Here is a 27834-nt window from a genome sequence, read left to right as displayed (position 1 = left end):
TTGAGTGGCATCTGTATTGATTTTCTATTAACATGGTAAGATGATACTTGTTTTAAGGAGTGAGGCAGACCCACTCCTTTGGTATTGTGGCAGTGCAGAGGTGAAAGATGGCTGTAGATGGCTAGTTACATAACTGCTGATTGATTTACTAAAGTAGAGTTTGTAGAATGTTATGTTCCTTGTCGACTGAGGTGAAGGAAGCTGGGGTCATTTTTGCTTGTTTTTTCTCTTCTCCAAAAACCAGTTTAGAGTTTTTAAATTGAGTAGAAATGCAGTAAATGAGCTTGAACTAAAGATTCCTTGCACATATTTCAAAACAGTTTAGGCTAACGTTTATTTATCCTTAATAATGATAATGATGTATCAATAATTTGCCTGAACGTTATTTGTCCATTGCCGTGACCGCGCGCATCCACGTTGGTTGCGCGCGTCCGTTTTTTGGACAGGCGAAAACGCTCTTCTCAGCTCTGCTTGGGTGTGGCTGTTTGAGAGATGAACTTTTTTTCAAATCCGAAGTGTAGGCGTCTGGGGGAAATAAACAAGACATTCGGCCTTTTCTGCCATGAGAGTTGAACAACAGAGTGAACATGGGGAAAACAACGAATTCGGTGAGCACTAAGTAACGGAGTGGAATGAAAATGCAACAAGTGACATTTCAAAAAAACTTCAACCTTCCATGAGATCGGTAACAACTAACCAAAAGAGATACATCCTACATTTTCTGTGTGGATAGCCACTAAATAATTTCACAACACGACCTTCCTTATTCCTTTGTGAAACAGTGAATGACACATTTGTTTCAATGTATCTCAAGTGTGGGAGATTATATTTGTTTCTAAACTGTTGTCACGAAGTATTCTGTTTGACCTACAAATATGTTTGAAATGGCGTCTCGTTCAACGTATCACAACAACCAGGTGGAAAAATAGTTATGTTATTGTCATAAATCTTTGCAATAACTGTAATTAGCTAAAGGTAGTCTGTCAAAAGCACTAACAACATGCATAGCCTACCCATAGTTTTGGAATATACCTGTATCCTACTAGTGTACTAAACTCCACTCCATGGTGAAGAAAGTTTATGATGAACTTCACCATGGAGTGGAGTTTAGTCCGCTAGTATTCTACAAACTGGACAAAACCCGACTAGCTTCAACTCATTATGCTTCATCATAAACAATTCCCATTTGTTGTGTTTCACACTAATTTGCTCACTGTATCTATTGGTTATTTATTCTATTTTGTAACAGTGGAATGCAAGACAAGGCAAATTACACATTACGTATCGCACAGTACAAAGTAAGTACATGATCAGATTTATGGCATTTGGGATAGAGTTTTAGTGAGTTCGTCCACTATTTGGCTAGTAATTAATCAACATGTCTCTAGCCCATTTATAGCTTGACATAACTGTGTTCATGTCCTATCTACAGTAATATGGGTCAGGGTTCAAGTGGCTTTTTGTGTATGTCAGAAAAACATCCACTGCCTTTTTCACTTAAACCCTGGTAGCGTTGTAAATTGAATAATAAACAGAGGCACCAGCTATCATTTCAGGGCCCAAAATAGGGGCTGACCAAGACCACAGCTCTCCATATATGTCTTCCACACTGTTACCCTGACATTTCCACCTGCTGCTTCTATTGGGGGGGACTTTATATAGCCTCATGCCTCTCAGCTGACACACACACACACACACACATATACATATATATATATTATTTGAACTGTTTGGCCACTACTGTTCTGGTGTATCATTTCAAAACCTTAAGGATACTTTAAGGTATATTGTATTAAGGAAAAATGGATCATGACTCCTGTACACTATGAGTGAGTGATGTTGAACATATTTGCCAGGCTGGGGACTTACGTGAGACTTATCTGAGCTTGCAAACTGGCAAACAATGTGCATAGCAAAGTTTTAGTTGGTTCCATCCCATTCATGTAGTACCATTGTAATTGTTTTGGGCAATGTTTCCCGAACTGATTCTTGTGACCCTCAGCCTTTCTACATATTTGATCTAATCCACTAGCACACCTGATTCAACTAGACAACTAATCAGGTGTTTTAGTGTTGGAATAGATCAAATATGTGCAGGGCCAGGACCGGTTCAGGAAACATTGGGTTAGAGTACCCACGTGGTGGAACATATAGCCTCACATAGACTCCTATTTACTTCCAATGACACTACTCCAGTTAAAAATTGACCTCGAAATATGGACTAGAAATGAAATCCGCACAAATCATATTTCTTTGTTCCCTCATCCTGGCCCTGCCCATATGGAAAATAATCATACAAATCAAATAAAAAAAATTGTATGGCCGAAGAACATTATTTGTACAAAATCTAATAAGGATCTGGATAAGAAGCGAAATTGGAGTGAAGGCCATTCTGCTCCAGCTCCACTCCGCTCACTTTCTCTGCATACCATCCCATCAAATCCACATTGACATTATCCCACACCTAATATCCGTAATTGGCTTAAAAAGCCAAAGGTAACATTATCTACCAATTAATTCCCAGCAATATTGCCTCTGTATGTCTGTGTGGCACATGCGTTTGTCTATCATTCTCTTCGAGGAGCCAGTTAGCGATCATGATAACTATCTTCTGGGTTGACAGAAAGACTACCCAAAACCTTCTGTTTGAGACAATCAGTTGTGTTGTGACAATGTAGGGATGGTATACAGAAGATAATATGGACTTGGTCTTTTACCAAATAGGGTTATGTCAAGAACAGCTCAAATAAGCAAAGAGAGATGGCAGTCCATCATTACTTTAAGACATGAAGGTCAGTCAATATGGAACATTTTAAGATCTTTAAAAGTTTCTTCAAGTGGAGTCTCAAAAACCATCAAGCGCTATGATGAAACTGGCTCTCATGAGGACCGCCACAGGAATGGAAAACCCAGAGTTACCTCTACTGAAGAGGATAAGTTCATTAGAGTTACCAGCCTCAGAAATTGCAGCCCAAATAAATGCTTCACAGAGTTCAAGTAACAGACACATCTCAACATCAACTGTTCATAAATCAGGCCTTCATTGTCAGATTGCTGAAAAGAAACCACTACTAAAGTCCACCAATAACAAGATACTTGCTTGGGCCAAGAAACACAAGAAATGGACATTAGACAGGTGGAAATCTGTCCTTTTGTCTGATGTGTCAAAATTGGAGATTTTTGGATCACTTCGCCATGTCTTTGAGAGACGCAGAGTAGGTGAATGGATGATCTTTGCATGTGTGGTTCCCAGTGTGAATCATGGAGGCGGAGGTGTAATGGTGTGGGGGTGCTTTGCTGGTGACACTGTCTATGATTTATTTAGAATTCAAGGCACTCTTAACCAGCATGGCTATCACAGCATTCTGAAGCGATATGCCATCCCATCTGGTTTGCGCTTAGTGGGGCAATCATTTGTTTTTCAACAGGACAATAACCCAACACACCAGGCTATTTTCCAGGCTATTTGACCAAGAAGGAGAGTGATAGAGTGCTGCATCAGATGACCTGACCTCTACAATCACCTGACCTCAACTCAATTGAGATGGTTTGGGATGAGTTGGATCGCAGAGTGAAGGAAAAGCAGCCAACAAGTGCTCATCTTATGTGGGAACTCCTTCAAGACTGTTGGAAGAGCATTCCATGTGAAGCTGGTTAAGAGAATGCCAAGAGTGTGCAAAGCTGTTAAGGCAAAAGGTGGCTACTTTGAAGAATCTAAAATATATTTTGATTTGTTTAACACTTTTTTGGTTACTACATGATTCAATATGTGTTATTTCATAGTTCTGATGTCTTAACTAATATTCTACAATGTAGAAAATAGTAAAAGTAAAGAAAAACCCTTGAATGAGTAGGTGTGTCCAAACTTTTGACGGTACTGTATACAGTGCATTCGGAAATGATTCAGATCCCTTGATTTTTTTCCACATTTTGTTACGTTACAGTTTTATACCAAAATCTATTAAATTGCTTTTTTTTTATAAACACAAAACCTCAATGACAAAACAAAAAATGTTTTTTATATTTTTTGTCAATGTGTGTGTGTGTATGTATCTCTATCTATCTACATACATACAGTGGGGCAAAAAAAATATTTAGTCAGCCACCAATTGTGCAAGTTCTCCCACTTAAAAAGATGAGAGGCCTGTAATTTTCATCATAGGTATACTTCAACTATGACAGACAAAATGAGAAAAAAAATCCAGAAAATCACATTGTAGGATTTTTTTGCAAATTATAGTGGAAAATAAGTATTTGGTCACCTACAAACAAGCAAGATTTCTTCTTCTTTAAGAGGCTCCTCTGTCCTCCACTCGTTACCTGTATTAATGGCACCTGTTTGAACTTGTTATCAGTATAAAAGACCTGTCCACAACCTCAAACAGTCACACTCCAAACTCCACTATGGCCAAGACCAAAGAGCTGTCAAAGTACACCAGAAACAAAATTGTAGACCTGCACCAGGCTGGGAAGACTGAACCTGCAATAGGTAAGCAGCTTGGTTGGAAGAAATCAACTGTAGGAGCAACTATTAGGAAATGGAAGACATACAAGACCACTGATAATCTCCCTCGATCTGGGGCTCCACGCAAGATCTCACCCCGTGGGGTCAAAATGATCACAAGAACGGTGAGCAAAAATCCCAGAACCACACGGGGGGGACCTAGTGATTGACCTGCAGAGCGCTGGGACCAAAGTAACAAAGCCTACCATCAGTAACACACTACGCTGCCAGGGACTCAAAACCTGCAGTGCCAGACGTGTCCCCCTGCTTAAGCCAGTACATGTCCAGGCCCATCTGAAGTTTGCTAGAGAGCATTTTGATGATCCAGAAGAAGATTGGGAGAATGTCATATGGTCAGATGAAACCAAAATATAAATTGTGGTCGTGTTTGGGGGACAAAGAATGTTGAGTTGCATCCAAAGAACCATACCTACTGTGAAGCATAGGGGTGGAAACATCATGCTTTGGGGCTGTTTTTCTGCAAAGGGACCAGGACGACTGATCCGTGTAAAGGAAAGAATGAATGGGGCCATGTATCGTGAGATTTTGAGTGAAAACCTCCTTCCATCAGCAAGGGCATTGAAGATGAAACGTTGCTGGGTCTTTCAGCATGACAATGATCCCAAACACACCGCCCGGGCAACGAAGGAGTGGCTTCGTAAGAAGCATTTCAATGTCCTGGAGTGGCCTAGCCAGTCTCCAGATCTCAACCCCATAGAAAATCTTTGGAGGGAGTTGAAAGTCCGTGTTGCCCAGCAACAGCCCCAAAACATCACTGCTTTAGAGGAGATCTGCATGGAGGAATGGGCCAAAATACCAGCAACAGTGTGTGAACCTTGTGAAGACTTACAGAAAACGTTTGACCTCTGTCATTGCCAACAAAGGGTATATAACAAAGTATTGAGAAACTTTAGTTATTGACCAAATACTTATTTTCCACCATAATTTACAAATAAATTCATAAAAAATCCTACAATGTGATTTTCTGGATTTTTCTTCTCATTTTGTCTGTCATAGTTGAAGTGTACTATGATATAAATTACAGACCTCATCTTTTTAAGTGGGAGAACTTGCACAATTGGTGGCTGACTAAATACTTTGTTTGCCCCAGTGTATATAGTACAGAGCAAAGTGTCTGAATACTTATGTAAATGTGACATATATATATCACATTTACATAAGTATTCAGACACTTTGCTCTGTACTTTGTTGAAGCACCTTTGGCAGCGGTTACTGCCTCGAGTCTTCTTGGGTATGACGTTAAGGTTGGCACACCTGTATTTGGGGAGTTTCTCACATTCTTCGCTGCAGATCCTCTCAAGCTCTGTCAGGTTGGATGGGGAGCGTCACTGCACAGATGTTTTCAGGTCTCTCCAGGGATGTTAGATCGGGTTCAAGTCCGGGCTCTGGCTGGGCCACTCAAGGACATTCAGAGACTTGTCCTAAAGCCACTCCTGCATTGTCTTGGCTGTGTGCTTAGGGTCATTGTCCTGTTAGAAGGTGAAGCTTCACCCCAGTCTGAGGTCCTGAGTGCTCTGAAGCAGGTTTTCATCAAGGATCTCTCTGTACTTTGTTCTGTTCATCTTTCTCTCGATCCTGACTAGTCTCCCAGTCCCTGCTGCTGCCACCACCATGCTTCACCGTAGGGATGGTCCCAGGTTTCCTCCGTCCCTTTTGATTTAAAAATAACTTTCCATACTAGTTTGCACATGGAAGATGTAGTCAGAAAGTGACTTTTTTGACCTGAATGCCAATACATTCAGGAGATAAAGGTGCTCATAGTTTACCCATTTTGCATACCATACCATGATACATCCATGTCTTCGTCACTGGAAAAGATAGTTGTTTGTTATCATTTAAAAGCTTATGAACAGGTTTGTCAAACTATTTGATCATTTCTTGCCTTAAACGTCAATTATCTAAAAACACTTGTGTTGTGCCCTCCATCAGTTGAAACTCATGCTCTTGAATACACTCTTTGTTTACCATATGTTTGACACCCCAGAATTAGTGTCTAAGATTACAACTGTGAGATGTCATGCTTACACCATTAGTCAATGAGTATGAACTAGTTGAAGGGAAAACCTGCATATTGTACATATGAGCTATGAAGATTTCAGGTCGTTATTGCTAATGAGTTCTCAGTGACTTACCTGCTTAAATGGTCAAATAAAGTCCCTTGTCCCGGACATCTTTGTCAGCTGGCTCCCTCACCAGGCTTATGACTCTTTAGATAATATATTTATCTCTCTCCCCATTGGAACAGATCCTTTAGAAGGACTCAGTCACGTAGGGGTGAAACTTAAGGTGCAGGTTTATCTCTGCTTGAGCTGCCATGTCTTTAGTCAGAGTTATCAGAAACAGACTGGCACAAGGCCAGGGTAGAGCTATAGTTCTTGGAAAGGTCCCATTGTAATGTCCACTCTCTGATACCAGGTCAGCCAGGGGGACATCAGCCATGCTGTTGGACTGCTGACCACACAGCCTCCAGAGGAGGGCCAGGGGACTGAGGAGACCGCAGACACAGAAGCCAACAGGGAGACCCAGAAAAGTAGGCCGGAAGTTGGGAAGGAAAGGAGAAAAATGCTGAGGGTCTGGTGATAAACAAAGACGATTATTTGTTTCCCAATGCAAACTGATATCTGATGTTGAATACATAAAATCTGTGCTTTGTATTGTGACTCATTCTAAAATGTTCTCAGGGGCTCCACCTAAAGATGACCTTCAGACAGCCATCGAGCTCAGCTTGCAAAAATCCCAGGCAGAGGAGATAGAGCTCAACAGGTATTGTAGTCCAGTACCTCACCATCGCCCCTTAGCTTGCTGTTTTCTTGCTGAACAAAGTCACCAATTAAGTAATCTCTCAATTAAAAAGTGATAATATCTGAAGTGAACACAGTGGTATGAGCAATAAATAACGTAAACAAAAATGGATGACTGTGAAATACCAGGGTCTTGTTCATAGGGGCACGCAACAGAAAATGTTTTGAAACATTTCGCAACAGAACTAAAATTAGCATTTCTCATTGGACAAGTTCATGTACTCCCTCCCCATTTGAGTCAGTTTTCTTCCATTTGGTGCCCAATGAACACAACCCAGGTGTAACTCATTGTAGACCATTGCCTACAGTTGATGAGTGACATGTGTTGGTGTGTACCAGAGCACAGGAGGACAGGGCTGCACGAGTGAAGAGGAAGAGCTGCGAGGCCCAGGGAGAGAGCTGCAGCCCTGCAGACTGGATCCGCCAGGATGGGTGGCCTGTGGGCATCCACAACATGGGCAACACCTGCTGGTTCAGTGCCGTTATACAGGTGAGATAACACACACAGTATTCACAAAAAGTTATTAAGAGAGTCTGTTCTAGAGCTTGCACTGCAAAATATACACAAAATATATGCACAGTAAAAGAGAATTGTGCCAGTGAGATGAGAACCCCAATATGAACAGGATAAAAAGTTTAGTGGAAAATTCTGGGTTTGTGCTGTGTATCTTAATGCTGTGCCATTTAGGCCCACCTGTTATCACCAGTCAGGCCCTGGCTGTGACTCTCTCTTTCAGTCTGTCTCAGTGTCTCACACACCTGTTTTTTTTCCCCTATGAGCTTCTTCCCTTGGCTGTTAACAAGCATTTGCATTATGTAAAGGTTATATGGTTATCAAGTTTGGAACTTTGGGGAGTTGGTAATTGCAAACCTTAATTTGAAGCCTCTGGAGACAATTACCAAAGTTGATATCATACAGTAAAGGTTGTATTTGAATTTTGTGTTGGTCTGCAGAATCCCTAGGACTCCTCTGGTCTCTGTAATACGACCTTGACTTTCTACACCACCTCCTAAGTGGTGCATATGTGGTGGCCATGTGTACAACTTCTCTCTGTTTTCTGAAACCTTTCAAGACTTTTCGTGTGACTTGGTTCAAAATATTACAACTAGGAGAGAAGGCCCCTAACACGTTTGTTTGTGTCCAATTCGCTGAACGATGTCGACTTCTGTCGAGATATTACCTGACTTCTCCCCTGCTCTCTCAACTGAAACCAAACATTTCAGGAAAAAAAAATCAACCAGTTTTCACACAATCAAGCCATATTGTACTAATTGAGTTATCGGTAATACCAGGAGGATGGGGAAAGATGAGGTGCGGTGGTGGGGTTTTTACTTTCCTAACGCAAAAGCTTCTTGCTACTCTAATACTATTAAGTGTCCATTCCAGACTGAATTTAGCTGGGCCTATCAGGTGGCCCCGCTGAAATTCAAGCCTTCATTGATATTGATAGACTGCAAGGGTAATTAAATAGTGCAGTGTTGTGATGATAGAGCAGGCGATGAACTCTGTAGCCTGGACTGAAATTAGTTTATATCGGTAGATTAGGCCGAATGGGAACGCTCATTTGTCTTAATTTCATTCAGATATGGGTCACATCGAAAAAGCACTAAAATCCCAGAGGAATATCATCAGGGGATTGGAAGGAATGCACACATTTTGAGTGGCTGGGAAGTTGTTTGAAATAGTTGCATTCTAAATCCAACCTTTTCTTTAGCTAACCCTGATGACATATTCTGTTGATTGTACTTGTTTGTGCTTTAAAAAAAAAAAAAACATCACAATTTGCTCATAGAAAGTTTGATTGAGACCTCCATGTGGCTGTGTACTCATATTTCTGTGGTATCTGATGTGGTACGCTTTCCAGTAAGATTGTGATAAGCTGTAATTGGGTTTCTGGGAAACAAGAAAGTTGAGAAGACACATGGGCATAATGCGATCAAAAACTCTGGTATATTGTTGTCGCTTCGAAACTGCACGTAAGGCTCCATTATTTTGTGTTGTATATGTTACACAGAGTTAAGACTTAGCAATAAAACATACTACAGCTCGCCAGCATCAATGAAGCATCATGTCACTCATTTGTATAAATAGAAAACAATCACATTGGTTTGGCTTGTTATGAGAGGAAAATCACCATCTCCCCGTATCACACAAAAAAGTTATATTATTTTCAGTGGCATTTTCTTTTGTTTGCTTAACTGTGACTCTTGTGTGTTAAACCCTCCTTAAGTATCCTCGACAGTTACATTTTACAAATGAAAAGACGGTGTTAAGGAAAGGTGACCAATCTCATCTTTGTTATTTCAGTCCCTTTTCCACCTGCCCGTGTTCCGCAGATTGGTACTCAACTACTGCCTGTCTGAGCGAATCCTGGAGAAGTGTAAGAGCCACTCGGTGAGTGTCCAATGGAGGGCCAGGAGCCCTGAGGAATAGAGTAGGGAACCTTTGGATCCCAGAGACTGAAGAGTCAGTGGAAGGCTGGCTGGTGTTAGAGAGGAAACTAGACTAGAGGGTTATAGAGTGTGCATAAAGATAAAGTTAACACTCTATGCTAACTTCCTTGAATAAGCATTGATAAACCATTTATAAACGGTGTACATGTTATAAGCAAATGTTATACAAATGTAAATACATTTTATATTTATATTTGCTCGTGAAAGTTGGGCTGAACAACTCCTTTGCATATAGAAATATTGTTGAAAACTGTAAAGGGTTATGCAGGTTTTCCATTGCAGCTCTGTGAAGTGAGAGAAGCCTAACATATGCCTGTGTTCTCAGGACAAGAGGAACATAGCCTTCTTGCAGGAGCTGCGCTGTCTCTTTGCTCTCATGGTGGGCTCCACTCGCAGGTTTGTGGACCCGTCTGCTGCCGTCGAGCTTTTGAGAGAGGCTTTCAGATCCAGTGAGGCCCAACAGGTACACACTGAGGCCCAACCGGTACACACAAACTCCTGTCAATGCGTACACACACTTGGGTCATTGCCACGACTTTACAACAACTACTGTGTATACGTGTTAATTCTAGGATGTGAGTGAGTGCACCCACAAACTCCTTGACTGGCTTGAAGATGCCTTTCAGCTGGCTGCCAATGGAAAGTAAGTCAAGGATTTGATCATTAACAGACAGCGCTGTACGAGAGCACTTAAAGTACATATTGTCATAGCTAACTAAGATGCCATAGCTACAGTATTTTTTTGTTGTTGTAGTTGGTTCAACTAGTGTATGTGACATTGACATTCCATAAAATCCTGTTCCAGTATTATCTCTGTATTGAAGTACAGTACGTCAGATACTGAGTTGCTTGAGGTATGAACGTGACATCTTATCTTCAGCAGCCTAGAAGATAAAAAAGAAAATCCAATGGTTCAGCTTTTCTATGGGACGTTTGTGGCAGAGAGAACACATGAGGGTAAGTATAGAATGAACATTTTAATTTTGGTTATACATACTGAGGGGCCTCAAGTATTTCCTGATCACATGAGCTGATCAGGAAAAACTCTAGTTATTAGGCTATGACTCTTCACTATCAAGGGCTGTGACTTTTGTCATAACCTGATATAGCCTTTAACTAGGCCCCAGAGATTTTCCTGGAGGTCCCATCATGAAGAAAAACTCCTGACCCTTCTTATTCCATCAGTATTTCTTCTATCAATTTATATTGATGTTTGACCATGTTTAGGCAAGACCTTATCCAACATCGAGCAGTTTGGCCAGTACCCCTTACAAGTCAACGGTTTCAACAACTTGGAGGAATGTCTGGAAGGTGCCATGGTAGAGGGGGAGATTGAAGCCCTCCATCCGGATCAAACCATTTCATCTGGCAGCAAGGTGAGCATACCAAATTCCTAGCTTTATGTTTACTTTGTATGTTGTTGTGAATGTTAAGCCAAATCTAAATGTTAATGTAATATACACTACCGTTCAAAAGTTTGGGGTCACTTAGAAATGTCCTTGTTTTTGAAAGAAAAGCTAATTTTTTGCCCATTAAAATAACATAAAATGTATCATAAATACAGTGTAGACATTGTTAATGTTGTAAATGACTATTGTAGCTGGAAATGGCAGATTTTTTTTTATGGAATATCTACATAGACGTACAGAGGCCCATTATCAGCAACCATCACTCCTGTGTTCCAATGGCACATTGTGTTAGCTAATCCAAGTTTATCATTTAAAAAGGCTAATTGATCATTAGAAAACGCTTTTGCAATTATGTTAGCACAGCTGAAAACTGTTGATCTGATTAAAGAAGCAATACAACTGGCCTTCTTTAGACCAGTTGAGTATCTGGAGCATCAGCATTTGTGGGTTTGATTACAGGCTCAAAATGGCCAGAAGCAAATAACTTTCTTCTGAAACTCGTCAGTCCATTCTTGTTCTGAGAAATGAAGGCTATTCCATGCGAGAAATTGCCAAGAAACTAAAGATCTCGTACAACGCTGTGTACTACTCCCTTCACAGAACAGCGCAAACTGGCTCTAACAGAATAGAAAGAGGAGTGGGAGGCCCCAGTGCACAAATTAGCAAGAGGACAAATATATTAGAGTGTCTAGTTTGAGAAACAAACACCTCACCTGTCCTCAACTGGCAGCTTCATTAAATAGTACCCGCAAAACACCAGTCTCAACGTCAACAGTGAAGAGGCGACTCCGCGATGCTGGCCTTCTAGGTAGAGTTGCAAAGAAAAAGCTGTATCTCAGACTGGCCAATAAAAGGAAAAGAAAATATTAAAATGGGCAAAAGAACACAGACACTGGACAGAGGAACTTTGCCTAGAAGGCCAGCATCCCAGAGTTGCATGGAATAGCTTTCATTTCTCAGAACAAGAATAGACTGAGTTTCTTGCCATTTTGAGCCTGTAATCAAACCCACAAATGCTGATGCTCAAGATACTAGTTTAAAGAAGGCCAGTTTTATTGCTTCAGCACAACAATTTTCAGCTGTGCTAACATCATTGCAAAAGGGTTTTCTAATGATCAATTAGCCTTTTAAAATGATAAACTTGGATTAGCTAACACAACGTGCCATTGGAACACAGGAGTGATGGTTGCTGATAATGGGCCTCTGTACGCCTATGTTGATATTCCATAAACAATCTGCCGTTTCCAGCTACAATAGTCATTTACAGCATTAACAATGTCTACACTGTATTTCTGATCAATTTGATGTGATTTTAATGGACAAAAAAAATATATTTTCTTTCAAAAACAAAGACATTTCTAAGTGACCCCAAACTTTTGAACGGTAGTGTAGATATACATAGAAATGTACAGTATATGGGAATATTCATGTGGGTGGGAATTCTATGTTTCAGAGATGGTTCTCAAAGTTACCACCAGTGTTGACCTTTGAACTGTCCAGGTTTGAGTTCAACCAGTCGTTAGGACGCCCAGAGAAGATTCACAAGAAACTGGAGTTCCCACAAATCATTTATATGGACAGGTGAGCTGCTTGATATTAATTTGTGGAAAAGCTAAAACTGTGTACACGACCAGTCAAAAGTATTAGAACATCTCACAAAGACACTGCGGTTTGAACCAAAAAATCTCAAATTGGACTCATCAGACCAAATTCCCACCGGTCTAATGTCCATTGCTCGTCTTTCTTGGCCCAAGCAAGTCTCTTCTAATTATCGGTTTACTTTAGTAGTGGTTTCTTTGCAGCAATTCGACCATGGAAGCCTGATTCACGCAGTGTCCTCTGAACAGTTGATTTTGAGATGTCTGTTACTTGAACTCTGTGAAGCATTTATTTGGGCTGCAATTTCTGAGGCTGGTAACTCTAATGAACTTATCCTCTGCAGCAGAGGTAACTCTGGGTCTTCCATTCCTGTGGTGGTCCTCATGAGACAGTTTCATCATAGCGCTTTATGTTTTTTGTGACTACACTTGAAGAAACTTACAAAGTTCGTGAAATTTTCCGTATTGACTGACCTTCATGTCTTAAAGTAATGATAGACTGTCGTTTCTTTTTGCTTATTTGAGGTGTTCTTGCCAAAATATGGACTTGGTCTTTTTCCAAATAGGGCTTTCTTCTGTATATCACCCCTACCTTGTCACAACACAGGCTCAAACTATTGTAGATTGGCTCAAACGCATTAAGAAGGAAAGAAATTACACAAATTAACTTTAAACAAGGCACTGTTCATTGAAATGCATTCCAGGTAACTACCTCATGAAGCTGGTTGAGAGAATGCCAAGAGTGTGCAAAGCTGTCATCAAGGCAAAGGATGGATATATATTGACACTTTTTTTTTTTTTTTTTTTTGGTTACTACATTATTCCATATATTTAATAGTTTTAATGTCTTCACTATTTTTCTACAATGTAGAAAATAGTAAATATAAAGAAACCCTTGAATGAGTAGGTGTTCTAAAACTTTTGACCGGTAGTGCATGTGTTATAATATGTATCTAAACATATACACTGCTCAAAAAAAACACTAAAATAACACATCCTAGATCTGAATGAATGAAATATTCTTATTAAATACTTTTTTCTTTACATAATTGAATGTGCTGACAACAAAATCACACACAAATTATCAATGGAAATCAAATTTATCAACCCATGGAGGTCTGGATTTGGAGTCACACTCAAAATTAAAGTGGAAAACCACACTACAGGCTGATCCAACTTTGATGTAATGTCCTTAAAACAAGTCAAAATTAGGCTCAGTAGTGTGTGTGGCCTCAACGTGCCTGTATGACCTCCCTACAACGCCTGGGCATGCTCCTGATGAGGTGGCGGATGGTCTCCTGAGGGATCTCCTCCCAGACCTGGACTAAAGCATCCGCCAACTCCTGGACAGTCTGTGGTGCAACGTGGCGTTGGTGGATGGAGCGAGACATGATGTCCCAGATGTGCTCAATTGGATTAAGGTCTGGGGAACGGGCGGGCCAGTCCATAGCATCAATGCCTTCCTCTTGCAGGAACTGCTGACCGACTCCAGCCACATGAGGTCTAGCATTGTCTTGCATTAGGAGGAACCCAGGGCCAACCGCACCAGCATATGGTCTCACAAGGGGTCTGAGGATCTCATCTCGGTACCTAATGGCAGTCAGGCTACCTCTGGCGAGCACATGGAGGGCTGTGCGGCCCCCCAAACAAAAAATGCCACCCCACACCATGACTGACCCACCGCCAAACCGGTCATGCTGGAGGATGTTGCAGGCAGCAGAACGTTCTCCACGGCGTCTCCAGACTCTGTCACGTCTGTCACATGTGCTCAGTGTGAACCTGCTTTCATCTGTGAAGAGCACAGGGCGCTATTGGCGAATTTGCCAATCTTGGTGTTCTCTGGCAAATGCCAAACGTCCTGCACGGTGTTGGGCTGTAAGCAAACCCCCACCTGTGGACGTCGGGCCCTCATACCACCCTCATGGAGTCTGTTTCTGACCGTTTGAGCAGACACATGCACATTTGTGGCCTGCTGGAGGTCATTTTGCAGGGCTCTGGCAGTGCTCCTCCTGATCCTCCTTGCACAAAGGTGAAGGTAGTGGTCCTGCTGCTGGGTTGTTGCCCTCCTACGGCCTCCTCCACGTCTCTTGATGTACTGGCCTGTCTCCTGGTAGCGCCTCCATGCTCTGGACACTACGCTGACAGACACAGCAAACCTTCTTGCCACAGCTCGCATTGATGTACCATCCTGGATGAGCTGCACTACCTGAACCACTTGTGTGGGTTGTAGACTCCGTCTCATGCTACCACTAGAGTGAAAGCACCGCCAGCATTCAAAAGTGACCAAAACATCAGCCAGGAAACATAGGAACTGAGAAGTGCTCTGTGGTCACCACCTGCAGAACCACTCCTTTATTGGGGGTGTCTTGCTAATTGCCTATAATTTCCACCTGTTGTCTATTCCATTTGCACAGCAGCATGTGAAATGTATTGTCAATCAGTGTTGCTTCCTAAGTGGACAGTTTGATTTCACAGAAGTGTGATTGACTTGGAGTTACATTGTGTTGTTTAAGTGTTCCCTTTATTTTTTTGAGCAGTGTATATTCATATGAAGAGTATATTCCCAAACGCTACGGTATGTGATATACTGTATGAGGTTGTTTCACTTAGCTATCTGAAGATGAATGCACTAACTGTAAGTCACTCTGAATAAGAGCATCTGCTAAATGACTAAAATGTCAGTGTTTCACAAACAGATCTCATATTACTATATTGATTATTATTTTATTTGTTTAATTGTTGATGTCACAAATGTGTCATTTATACCGTTCTTTATATATTTAATATAATATATAAGTAGTTATTTGTTACATTTGACTGTGTAAAACCTAGCAGTACTACTTTATTTTTTCTCAAAAAACACATGTTTCTCTGAAATTAAACCTTCAAGTGATTATTATTTTTATTTTTTTCACCTTGTCATTTGAACAACCTCATGCCTTGATTAGTTAGTGAAAAAACACACCAATCTCTTTCATAAATCCTTTAAATAAAAGCTCATTTACCATGGTTTCTGAAAATGGAAATATAGCTTTTTGGATAGAAACTCTTCAAAGATATTGAGTACCAGCATGCATTTACAGTAGACTGAGCATTGTATTGCATTGTAATGATGATACTGTAATTGGGGAATCAGAGTCAAACTCTTATTGTGGTAAACTAAGTTTACTGTATGCAAACAGATACCTTCACAAGAACAATGAGCAGACCCACAACAGGAGAGGAGAGGTGAAGCGACTGAAGGAGCATCTTACGGTCCTGCAGCAGAAACTGGAATGGTGAGTTCACTATTGAGTTTACTGTTTGTAAAAGCAGTGTGGCACATCAGGTACACGCCAATACACATTTTGGAGGACAACTGTGCTCTTTTAGCTAATCATTTTTGATTGAAGAATTCACTGACTGCACCAGGATGGGTACCTCCAAGTGTGTCCACTGAGAGTGAATAAACCATGAGTTAGTAGAAAAACTGACGTACACACAGTGTTTCTCTAATATGAGTATTTTGATTCACGTAGGAAATGTCCTGCTCGTGAATCACGACTGACATTTTTTTAAATGAAATCTGTTTGTCACCAATTTACCACGAGTTCAACCTTTTGTCTCCTTCTTTTTCCAGCTACAGAAGCTATGGCTCCGGACCGACAAACTATCCCCTGGCAGACATGTTACAGTACATGTTGGAGTTCGCCTGCACTAAGCCCACCAGTGTGTCCCCTGCTGAAGACCCGAGGCTGGCTGCCTCTTCCCCCACTCCCCCCAGCAGCAACCCCCAGCACACAGACGCCAACCCTGACGATACCAGGCAATGACCTCTGGGACAACTATGTGTACATGTAGAAGTTTCTAGTGCTTACACGATATCTAGTCCTGTCACGACTTATTAGTCAATGTGACAGCAGTGACAGCTGCAGTCACAGAGTAAACACTTTGATGTGTTCCTACCTAGAATGTCAGTGTGAAGTCAGTCAATTCAGGGGATAATTGAAAATCAAAGAATACAATTTGAAAATCCTAGTAAAAAATGATGGGTAATATTAAAATGATTTCAGATATGAGATTTACCAAATCGCCCCTGTAATGTTTTACCTGTTAGCCTATGTATAGTACATCACCCACTCTGTCTTCAATGTATGCCAACCCCATTTGTTGACATCTTGCCTTTCCTCTGTGGGTCTCCTCAGTCAGTGTCATGAGCCAGGAGACGCAGGCCCGTCCGACAGCTCCACCTGTCAGCAGAAGCACTCCTCGAGCCAGAGGATGCCCGTCTACAAGCCCTTCACCCAGTGCAGACCCCCCATGGACGCCCCACCTCATCCCGCCCCCCACAGTGTGACGGAGGAGGAGCTGCGATTCGTCAAGACCTGCCTGCAGCGCTGGAGGACAGAGATGGAGAACAACATGGACGGTACGGTCACTTACACCTGGATTCACTAATGATAACCTCTCTGCAATTGTGTTCAAGTTTAAATGTATTGTTGTCCATTACAGCTATGCATAGCACAGGCAAAGTGTGAACAATGGATCTTCTACATCCTGTGACATTTTCACATGCAAATAGCCCTTCATTTCTGTGATAGCTCTGTAGTGATTGCGAGATTCTCTTCCATTAGAGCATGTTGACCTGTTTAAACATGATTAGATGCATTATGTGATAATACTCATTTACTGTACATATCTAGTGATAATTCTTCATTTGGATGTATATTATGAGCAGACAGCCTACCCTAGCTGTCAGTCAGTTATCCCAGAGAGAGAGAGTGTGTGTGTGTGTGTGTGTCTGGCCCGGCCCCAGGTGCACTGCATTGATCTGTGTGTCTGTGTCTCGGTGCTCAGAGCTAAAGGCCAGCATCGACAGGGTCAGCCAAGCGCTGGAGGGCGTGTACTCGGATAACCGTCTGTGTCAGGTAAGATCCCATCTATCTGACAGTCCATGTCAGGTTAAAGCATGTGATACACTAATAGAACTTTGTTAGATTGAACATGTGTCACAAGCATTGCATAATGATTCATCTCGGAACCCAGAACCAAATCTTGTCAGGTACTCGATTTGGCATTATGTTACCGCTCTGTCACAAGAGACTATAATGATTCATGGTTTGTGCTAAAACTTTACTTTTCTAGTCCTAATCTCTTGTTTGATGTGTGCACATGCCAATACAGAAAGTTTCTCTTGTTTTGATGTGTGTGAAGGTTCCGTACAGGCTTCACGCTGTCCTCGTCCACGAGGGCCAAGCCTTGGCTGGCCACTACTGGGCCTATATCTACGACCACAGCAACCAGTGCTGGATGAAGTACAACGACGTCATCGTCAGCGAGTCCTCCTGGGAGGAGCTGGTCAGGGACTCGTACGGAGGCATGACCAACGCCAGCGCCTATTGTCTCATGTATATCGACAACAGGCTGCCTCACCTAATTGCAGGTACCTGTATCCCTCCTCCCCATTCTCCTGAGAAACGAGTTATGTTTGCAAGGTGAACATTTTTATGTACAATATATTGTGAAGTGAGCACTCAGTCCGTTTGACCTGAAGGAGATCCGTGTTGGATCGAAACGTTGTCAATAAAGGTGGTAATTGGGAGCAAATTCAGTGTGCAGGCCTTTCTGTTCTCTTCAGGTATCCTTCCTTAGGCCAGCACCTTCATTTTTGAAGGATGTGTGTATGACCACAAACTGAACTAGCGATGTATGCCAGGGACCAAAAACATGAAGCCAGTCGTGCTCTGCAACGTCGGAAATGTTTTTGTGTCAACATGTGCAAGTTGACATGTCACAGTGCTGTTTATATATGGTGCATTGGAAAGTATTCAGACCCCTTGACTTTTCACACATTTTGTTTCAGCCTTATTCTAAAATTGATTAAATAAATAAATATTCAGCAATCTACACACAATACCCCATAATGACAAAGCAAAAACAGGTTTAGAAATGTTTGCAAATGTATAAAAAAGGCAAAGATGAACATAGCAAAGTACAGAGAGGAATCTTGATGAAAACCTGTTCAGGACCTCTGACTGGGGTGAAGGTTCACCTTCCAACAGGACTACAACTAAGCACACAGCCAAGACAATGCAGGTGTGGCTTCGGGACAAGTCTCTGAATGTCCTTGAGTGGCCCAGACAGAGCCCGATCTTGAACCCGATCGAACATCTCTGGAGAGACCTGAAAAGTGCTGTGCAGCGATGCTCCCCATCCAACCTGACAGAGCTTGAGAGGATCTGCAGAGAAGAATGTGTAACTCCCCAAATACAGGTGTGCCAACCTTGTAACGTCATACCCAAGAAGACTCGAGGCTGTAACCACCTGCCAAAGGTGCTTCAACAAAGTATTGAGCAAAGGGTCTGAATACTTATGTGATGTTTTTTTTATATATACATTTACAAAAAAATCTAAACATTTTTTTCTTTGTCATTATCGGTTGTTGTGTGTAGATTTATGAAGATTTTTATATTTTTTTATTATAATTTTTAGAATAAGGCTGTAATGTAACAAAATTTGGAAAACGTGCAGGGATCTGAATACTGTCTGAATGGCCTGTATATCTGGCCACACCTATACTGTATACCTGCTATATATGTGCACACTGTAACTGTTGCTCAGGATGTATACATAAATACATTCATGATTATCCAAATCATAGCCTGAACAGGTGTTTTTTTCCATAATGTTTTTTAGTGTGTTTTGCTTGTCTTTTCAGGGTATGCTGCTTAGTTTATGTTACTATTGAATGTGATCAGTTAGCTCATTGTGATGTTGTTTATATTTATGATATTTCTGTCCACAGAAGACACAGATGACGAGACGGGCCAGGTCATGCAGGGCATGGACTCTCTGCCACCCATCCTCGGGCGCTACGTGCGCGAGGACAACCACTGGTTCCAGCAAGAGCTCAGGGAGTGGGAAGAGCAGTTATACCAGCCGCCACAGGAGGAGCCGGCCGCTCCCACAGCAGCCTCCACCTCCACTCGTGTTCCCAGTAAAAAAAAAGACGAGGCAGCAGAACCAGTCCCCCAACCTGGACCTGCCCAGGAACCCACTGGGGAGCAGGGACAGGAACCAGAGGCAGAGTTTGCTGTTAAACCGGCAGTGGAATCTGAAAGTCAGTCTGGACATCAATTTATATGGCAGGGTTACATGATAATGCTCTTTGAGGGTGGCGGTGTTTGTTGGTTTTTGTCCTTGTCTTTTAGTCAGATACTGAATGATATGGTCACCACATTTGGCCAAGCCCTATTGTCCCTGTCTGTCTACCGATGGGGACAAATCAATTTCCCTCTTCATAAAATGTATTAAATTCAATTGTTCAATTAAGCACTAGCAAATATTTCAGATCTGAAACAGGTCCTTGTCCTGTTTCAGAGCCTGTCCCAACAAGCCAGCCCCAGTCCCCAGTACCTGTGTCCCCAGTACCTGTGTCCCTGGAGAACGCTGGCAGCAGCCCAGAGGAGAGCGACCACCAGACTGTCACGCCAGAGCCCTGCCAACATACCAGCGAGGACAAGGAGGGGCAGCAACACAGTCAAGTGGGCAGGGTGAAAAGAGGGGTCTGGGGTTGTCATCTGAGCACCAATTGAATATCGGTCACATACTCTTATCTAGGCCACGGTACACATATAGACCTAGGCCTATATCTCTTACTGTTGCATAGTGATAGCTTCTGCTACTAGATGTTTTGGGAGCGAGTCATTCAGTTTTATATAAACAACATATAAGAAAGGAGTGTGTTATTCTCAGAGTTATTGTTTATCTTTTAGACAGTGGCTAAAGGCAGCTGTGTTTACCACTGGGCTAACCTACCTATCTTGTCTGAGTTTTAACCAAGTCTTTTGTGAGATTGTACTGGTGAGTTTAATTTTTGTTTTAGTATGCCATTTTCATGCTAGATGTGTTGTGACTAAACAGATTCTGTAGTTAGTATACCCCAAGTGTTTGGCCAAAGTCCTTCCCACCCACATCCCACCCCCTCCCTGGAGGCGATACGGCCTTAGCAGTCAGTCACTGCACACCCTCCCCCGGTCATCCCAGCAGCATTCCACACAGTCAGTTGGTTTACCACTGGGGGTTCTTGCGGACACTGTCAGGAGGACACAGGAGCTGTGGCCAGTCTTTAAGTAGAACAGGAGCTTTTTATTCCTCTTACTGTACTTTACGGTCGGTTAGTTGGAGAGATTCTGGCGTATTAAAAGGGGGATGTTGTACATTCAACTGAAATGTGTCTACCGCATTTAACCCAACCCCTCTGAATCTGAGAGGTGCGGGGGGCTGCCTTAATCGACATCCACGTCTCTGGTGCCCGGGGAACAGTGGGCCAAAACACTCAGGGGCAGAAGGACAGATTTTTACCTTGTCAGCTCTGGGATTCGATCCAGCAACCTTTCGGTTACTGGCCCAACACTCTAACCACTAGGCAACCTGCCAAGCCGTAGGTTGATTGATTGGACCGATGCTCTTTTTCAGGCCTGTGAAATGTTATGAGAATGTTTCTGATGTGGCTGTTGTCAACATTGCGTAACAGCAGAATTTTGTGATTGTGTATGAAACAGAATGGGTGTATTCCTGGTTGCTCTTTGTTGTCTAATTTTTGGTAGAAAGTTGTCCAAGTAGTATCAGTAGTATCTGAATGTTATGTCTAGATTTTACCCACCTTATGTTAAATATAACTGTAATCCGCTTGGCGTGTGTCACATTCCATTACTTGCCAGACAGACTACCTGCCTGTGCAAACGTCAAACGTATTCATAAATGGTGTACATACGACCTCTAGTGGTGATATATGGTATACAGTCCTGAATGAATCCCAATGTAGTGAAGTGCTTTTGGTTTTGTTTATGGTCATTCCATTATTTTAATAATCCAGCTATGTTAATGCACAGTAAATGTACATTTTACGACTCAGTTTGTCAATCAAAAGGGGATCCAGTCAGAAAAATCATTCTATTTTCTTTAAATTATATATGCTGCAATTAAGCTTTTTATTGTGTAAGCATAATAAAACAAATTGTTTGGGAGAGGTGACAACTTTTTTTATTATCAGACAAGTACCAGACAAGAATGCATGTTAGGTCTCTATATGCCTTAGACTTGGCATTAACCAGCTAACTTGATCTATCTAACTTAATGTCAACTTCATATGCCCAGCAGCTCCCCCCACCACAGTCTCCCAGCCCTGCAGCAGAGATGAATGGCCAGGCCCAGACTGCAGCTGTGACCCATGACCCCTCCACAGAGTTCACCACTGAGACCGACAGCGAGACTGGAGTCAGAGAGGCAGGGGCGGAAGCTGCGGCAGCGCCCGACACCCAGGCAGACAGCGAGGATGGTCAGGACGCCCTGCCGGCACCTTGTCGCCAGCAGCAGCAACCAGAGAACGTGGTGTTGGAGGTGGAGATCCCCAACGTGGGCAGGATCCTGGTGCAGGCTGACAATGACGGCTACAATGAAGAGGTAGAGATTCGCCCCATACATAATTTAAATAAATACACTGCCTTCAGATAGTATTCAGATCCCTTGAATTTTCCACATTCCTCTCGTCAATCTACACACTATACCTCATAATGAAAAGCAAAAACAGTTAAACATTTTTTTGAAATATTAAATTTACGTAAGTATTCAGACCTTTTACATAGTACTTTGTTGAAACACCTTTGGCAATGATTACAGCATCAAGTCTTCTTGGGTATGACGCTACAAGCTTGGCGCACCTGTATTTGGGGAGTTTCTCCCATTCTCCTCTGCAGATCCTCTCAAGCTCTGTCAGATTGGATGGGGAGCGTTGCTGCACAGCTGTTTTCAGGTCTCTCCATAGATGTTCGATCGGGTTCAAGTCCGGGCTCTGGATGGGCCATTCAAGGACATTCAAAAACTTGTCCCGAAGCTACTCCTGCGTTGTTTTGTCACTTGTAGGGTCGTTGTCCCGTTGGAAGGTGACCCGTCTCCCCAGTCTGAGGTTGTGAGCACTCTGGAGCATGTTTTCGTCAAGATTCCTCTCTGTACTTTGCTCCGTTCATCTTTGCCTTGATCCTGACCAGTCTCCCAGTCCCTGCAGCTGAAAAACCTCCCAACAGCATGATACTGCCACCACCATGCTTCACAGTGGGGATGATGCCAGGTTTCCTCCAGATGTGACACTTCGAATTCAGGCCAAGTAGTTCACTCTTAGTTTCATCAGACCAGAGAATCTTGTTTCTCATGGTCTGAGTCTTTAGGTGCCTTTTGGCAAACTCCAAGTGGGCTGTCATGTGCCTTTTACTGAGGAGTGGCTTCCGTCTGGCCGCTCTACCATAACGGTCTGATTGGTGGAGTGCTGCAGAGATGGTTGTCCTTCTGGACAACCATAAAGGCCCTTCTCCCCTGTCTGCTCAGTTTGACCTGGCGGCCAGCTCTCGGAAGAGTCTTGGTGGTTCCAAACGTCTTCCATTTAAGAATGATGGAGGCCACTTTGTTCTTGGGGACCTTCAATGCTGCAGAAATGTTTTGTTGCCCATCATCAGATTTGTGCCTCCACACAATCCTGTCTCAGAGCTCTATGGACAATTTCTTCGACCTCATGACTTGGTTTTTGCTCAGGATGTACCTGAGCTAAATTAAGAGTCTCATAGCAAAGGGTCTGAATACTTATGTAAATAATGTATTTCTGTTTTTTATATTTAAGACCGTTTTTAAAAATATATAAAAACCTGTTTTCGCTTTGTCATTATGGGGTATTGTGTGTAGATTGCTGAGGAACATTGTTTTATTTAATCCATTTTAGAACAAAGCTGTAATGTAACAATGTTCAAAAAGTCAAGGGGGTCTGAATACTTTCCGAAGGCACATATATAAATCCAACTCCAATACTTTGAAAGCATGCTGTTCCTTGGTCGATGACTTCTATTGATTATTGGTTAGAAAATCATTTGGATACATTTTGGGCAATGCCACTCTTTTGACTGTGGCTTCAATTTATAATACGATCGTTTGCATCAATCCAATGAATGGATACAGCATACATGACTCCCTGAAAGGTGCATCATTGCTATAGTAGTTTATTTGTGCATGGCCTCGCCCTAATGCCCATTCTTTGTACTTCTCTGTGGTTCTGTGTTTCAGATGATGCTCACTCCAGCTATGCAGGGAATCATTATGGCCATAGCCAAAGCCAGACAGGCATTCGACAATGAAGGCCCTGAGGCTGGCCTCATCAAGGTAAAGTTGTTTGTGCAATCTCACTAGTCTATGTCCTTCTACCATGCTATACTTGTAAATATTCTGTCAGTCTCCTCTTGTAGAGACAGATGTATGTACATTAAGGGGAGAGGTAGAGTCTTGGCAGACATAATTTCATGGACAGTATATTTTACAGTTCATAAACCATGTGCCATGGAATCGGTACATCAAAAATCTCCTCCCAACTATTTTGCAACCTGTATGGCACAGCTGTCAATTGTTTGGTCCTTAAATGAAACTGGTATACTTTTTTTATTTCTCACAATTTTCTTTAGCCAATTATGGCCTTTAATGCAGGGGCCAACAGACAAGTTCCTTACCTTCTCCCCTTTCCACTTGCCTGCCTTCTCCATTTTTGCGGTAATGCTGCAATTAGTTGTTTGTAATTTTGGATAGAGCAGACATTTATTTGTTAACTGCATGTGTGACATAACTCCACCAGTCCTATTTATGATATAATTTACGAAGATTATACAATTTTTATAAATGTTTTTCAAAAATAATGTTTTTTTAATCAATTTATATATTTCTGTTTAACCATAATATTTGTTGTAATATTTGTTCTGTCTCTTTCTGGTGGATTAAACTGAAAATGAAACCAACTTTCTATTGCTTGTTATAAAAATAGCGATATTTTGGAGATTATTTCATTTTCAAATAACCAAAAGTGAGAGGTAGTAATCTGAATGGAGGGAAAAAATGACATTATTGAACACTGGGTGAGTTGACAACTCAACCAAATTTAAATCAAAACTGTACGTTGAGATGACGTCTATGCCCAGTGGGCTCTAACATCTCTCACACCCCTCTCCTCAGGCGTTCCAGGAGGAGTACTCCCGTCTGTTTGAGTTGTCCCAGGAGGAGACCACTGCCCAGCAGGACCCACGCCTGCACCACGCCCTGGTCTACTTCTTCCAGAACAAGGCGCCCAATCGCGTCATCGAGAGGACCCTGCTGGATGGCTTCACCGACCGCAACCTCAGCTTCGACGACATGTCAGTCAGCACCACTCTCTGACATGCGATGAAATGTATATTTAAAAACTTTTAAATGTGTTCATGTTTTGTCATTTCATTGTAAATTGTACATGCAATTCAGCTTGTTGCTGCTATTTTTACAATTATTTGTTGAACAATTAAAAAGCATTTCATCAACATTATCAAGTTGACAGTATTATTCATACGTTTATTTCTGTGGGGCAAATCATCACTTCCTGTGTAGGTCCATCAGTATCATGAGAGAGGCCCGCGCCAAACTACGCCTCATCAAGCCAGAGGATATGGATATGGAGGAATATATGGTATGTGTCAATAGCTAGGTTTCCCTTAGCTATGCCCCTGGAGGCTGGATTTAGATTGACTAACTTTCAACCAACCTTTACTGCTGATACTTTCTTTATTCTTGATTTTGAAGGCATTTGTCTTATAAATACCTGTTTTCAGTTGCAGGTGGAACTCGGGTAACGGGAGAATATTCCCAAAAAATATTAAATCCACTTTTTGTTCCGAGTAAGAAATGCCTCTGGCATGTGTATAGATCTTTGTTTGTGTTGTTTGAGTTATACTGTGTGACACGCTGTCATTCTTCTACATGTGGCTGTGGAGCTTAGAAATGACTACTTCAAGCAAAATTTTGGGAAATGCAAGATGTCCGGCAGCTAGAATGGCGCGGGAACCTCTCACTCTGTGCAAAAAGTAGATTTAATATTTTTCTGGTTATTGGAGTTCATTTTTAGTTGAAAATTGGCAGCCAGGCAACCGATCATCATGTCGCCAGCATACACATTTTTACTGGCATAAAAATGGTTGGAGTATGAATGATCCATTACCTGTGATGTTCCAAAATGTTGTCCCCACTGTTAAGCAGTTTGTTCCAACAATCATAAATAATCTAAGATCAGTGATTACTGGTCCTTTGTGTCATTACACATGTGGACAAGCTAAACACTATAAAATGCTTAATTGAGCATAAACCTACATTACACAGGCCTTGATGGATGGATTTATACCAAGACTCTAGGTAGGCTTTTTTCTCCATTGGAAATCAGACCAAACTTGCATTGATTGTGTCTGTGTGCTCTTCTCCTCAGCAATGGCATGACGACTACAGCCTGTTCCGGACAGTGTTTGTCTACCTGCTGACGGGCTTGGAACAGTACCAGCATGGAAAGTAGGTGTTGTCATGGCGACCGGGGTTCTACCCCTACGTGATCAGCCTGTATGGTGGTTTGAGTGAATGAGTGGGCTGACTGTCTGATGTGATGTCATCAGTGGGCTGACTGGCTGACGTGGCGTGATATCATTGTGTTCCACCAGGGTGAGAGAGGCGCTGAATTACCTCAACCACGCCTACAAAGACAACACCATGCTACTGAGAAGAGGGGAGAAGAGAGGGGTGGAGCAGTCACTTATTGCACTTTACAGGAGGAGATGTCTCAAAGTGAGTGCTACTGATGATGCAGATGCATCACTGTAAAAGACCTGGTTGTGAAGATTTGGGACATGAGACTGATATTGTCAGTTGGGAATATAAAAATCAAGATGTATTAAAGGTTAATAAAATGGAGAATAAGAAGGCTAAACTTCAGTGTGAGTGAAAGTTTCACAGGGCTGAAGTTAATAGCCCTGCTATATAGTATATTAACACTTTGTCTGTGTATAGACCACTTATCTCTATACATTTTATTTGGCTACAGATTGGTCATTTTGCATATGCTCTTATCCAAAAAGACTCCATAGTGACACTGCATATGCATATCCCCTCCCCCTTCTACCCTCTTCCTAGGAATTGAATGACAATGCGGCCACCCTGTTCCGGAGCAGCGAGGTGAGCGGCGCAGAGGAGGGCGTGATCATCATGAACGAGGCGGTTATCCCCTGCATGCACCTGATGAGCCGGCCGGACATGATCAGCCAGGAGGACCTGGACACCATGGAGGCTATCCGCAGCCACTGGTGCTCCTACCTGGAAGTGGACCTGGATGGTGAGGACAGAGGGAGGGGAAGAGGTTCTTACTGGGCTTTATCCAAGCGGTGCTAAATGTTTATCTACATCAACACTGCTGTCATTTGCAGAATTCAGTAACACCTTACTTAAAGCTGAGAGGTATAATTGCGTTATTATAAGGCTTATAATTAAAATAAATTCTCTCTGTAGCACATTTTCCTCTCATCTAATTTATCACACATCTTAACTGTATTTTACTCCTCTTATGGAAGCTCTGTTTTTCTCTTCCTCTCCCCCCTTCCTCTCATTCTCAGACTCCCTACAGTTAAAGCTGGGTGAGTTTCTGCCCAGGGTTCTGGACTGCTCAACAGAGAGGGTGTTCTTAAAAGATCCACCAACGGTGCTCTCCAAAGTGCCCCACGACTTGTGCAGCCGCCTGGCCGCCATCATGGAGTCTATCACCAACACCTCTGTGGTCGCTGTCAAGTAAGACCAAGGGGTCACAGAACATTAAGTAGATTCTGAGTGACTTGAGGCAGAGTTTATATGGTCATATGATACTCGCAGACACATCAAGAGGAGAGAGAGAAATGTCTTTATTATACATTAATAAGGTATTATTGCTTTGAACCTATTTACGTATGTTTTAAGAAAGTGAAAACACAAGAAATAAGAGTTTGTTATTGTTTGTTAGATATTTTACATGTACCATGATACATTAGGATTGCAGTGAACAACAGGCTCTTGAAGATTTAGGTGTTTAGAAATTCAGCTTCCTTTGTCTTGTTTTGTATTTTCCTGTTTATATATGTAAGCCTTTCCTTCCACTCCTGTTTTCCACTTCTTGAAAACTGTGTTGACGCTCAATAAACTTTCTGTTCTTCTTTTCTCCTTGA

At 42.1% G+C, this 27834-nt stretch overlaps 1 protein-coding gene across 16 annotated transcripts; it reads left to right on the top strand.

The window, feature by feature from the left end:
• The first annotated feature begins 88 nt into the window (after positions 1-88).
• LOC110537607 (ubiquitin carboxyl-terminal hydrolase 28) lies at positions 89-27834 on the top strand. 16 transcript variants are annotated; one of them, XM_021623763.3, is made up of 25 exons: positions 89-608; positions 6941-7055; positions 7207-7288; positions 7666-7816; positions 9635-9721; positions 10106-10243; positions 10353-10423; positions 10661-10737; positions 11008-11156; positions 12643-12770; positions 15970-16065; positions 16407-16592; positions 16972-17195; positions 17624-17694; positions 17981-18209; positions 19572-19886; positions 20147-20310; positions 21929-22231; positions 23876-23971; positions 24809-24987; positions 25214-25292; positions 26082-26161; positions 26308-26431; positions 26777-26975; positions 27253-27834. In XM_021623763.3, exons 1-25 carry the CDS (start codon positions 588-590, stop codon positions 27426-27428), a joined length of 3540 nt encoding a protein of 1179 aa, XP_021479438.3. In that variant the 5' UTR covers positions 89-587; the 3' UTR covers positions 27429-27834. The 16 variants fall into 16 exon arrangements, 12 of the variants coding, with proteins under 12 accessions (XP_021479438.3, XP_090048616.1, XP_090048611.1 ...); XR_016485081.1 differs by having other exon boundaries at positions 378-608; positions 10664-10737; positions 20147-20319; positions 24809-25022; XM_090192490.1 differs by having other exon boundaries at positions 378-608; positions 10664-10737.

The sequence above is a fragment of the Oncorhynchus mykiss genome, chromosome 12 (assembly GCF_057628025.1).
Source record: "Oncorhynchus mykiss isolate SJ-2025 chromosome 12, ASM5762802v1, whole genome shotgun sequence".
Classification (NCBI taxonomy): Eukaryota; Metazoa; Chordata; class Actinopteri; order Salmoniformes; family Salmonidae; genus Oncorhynchus; species Oncorhynchus mykiss.
Note: the sequence above shows the minus strand (reverse complement) of the source record. Positions and strands in the feature narration are given on the sequence as shown.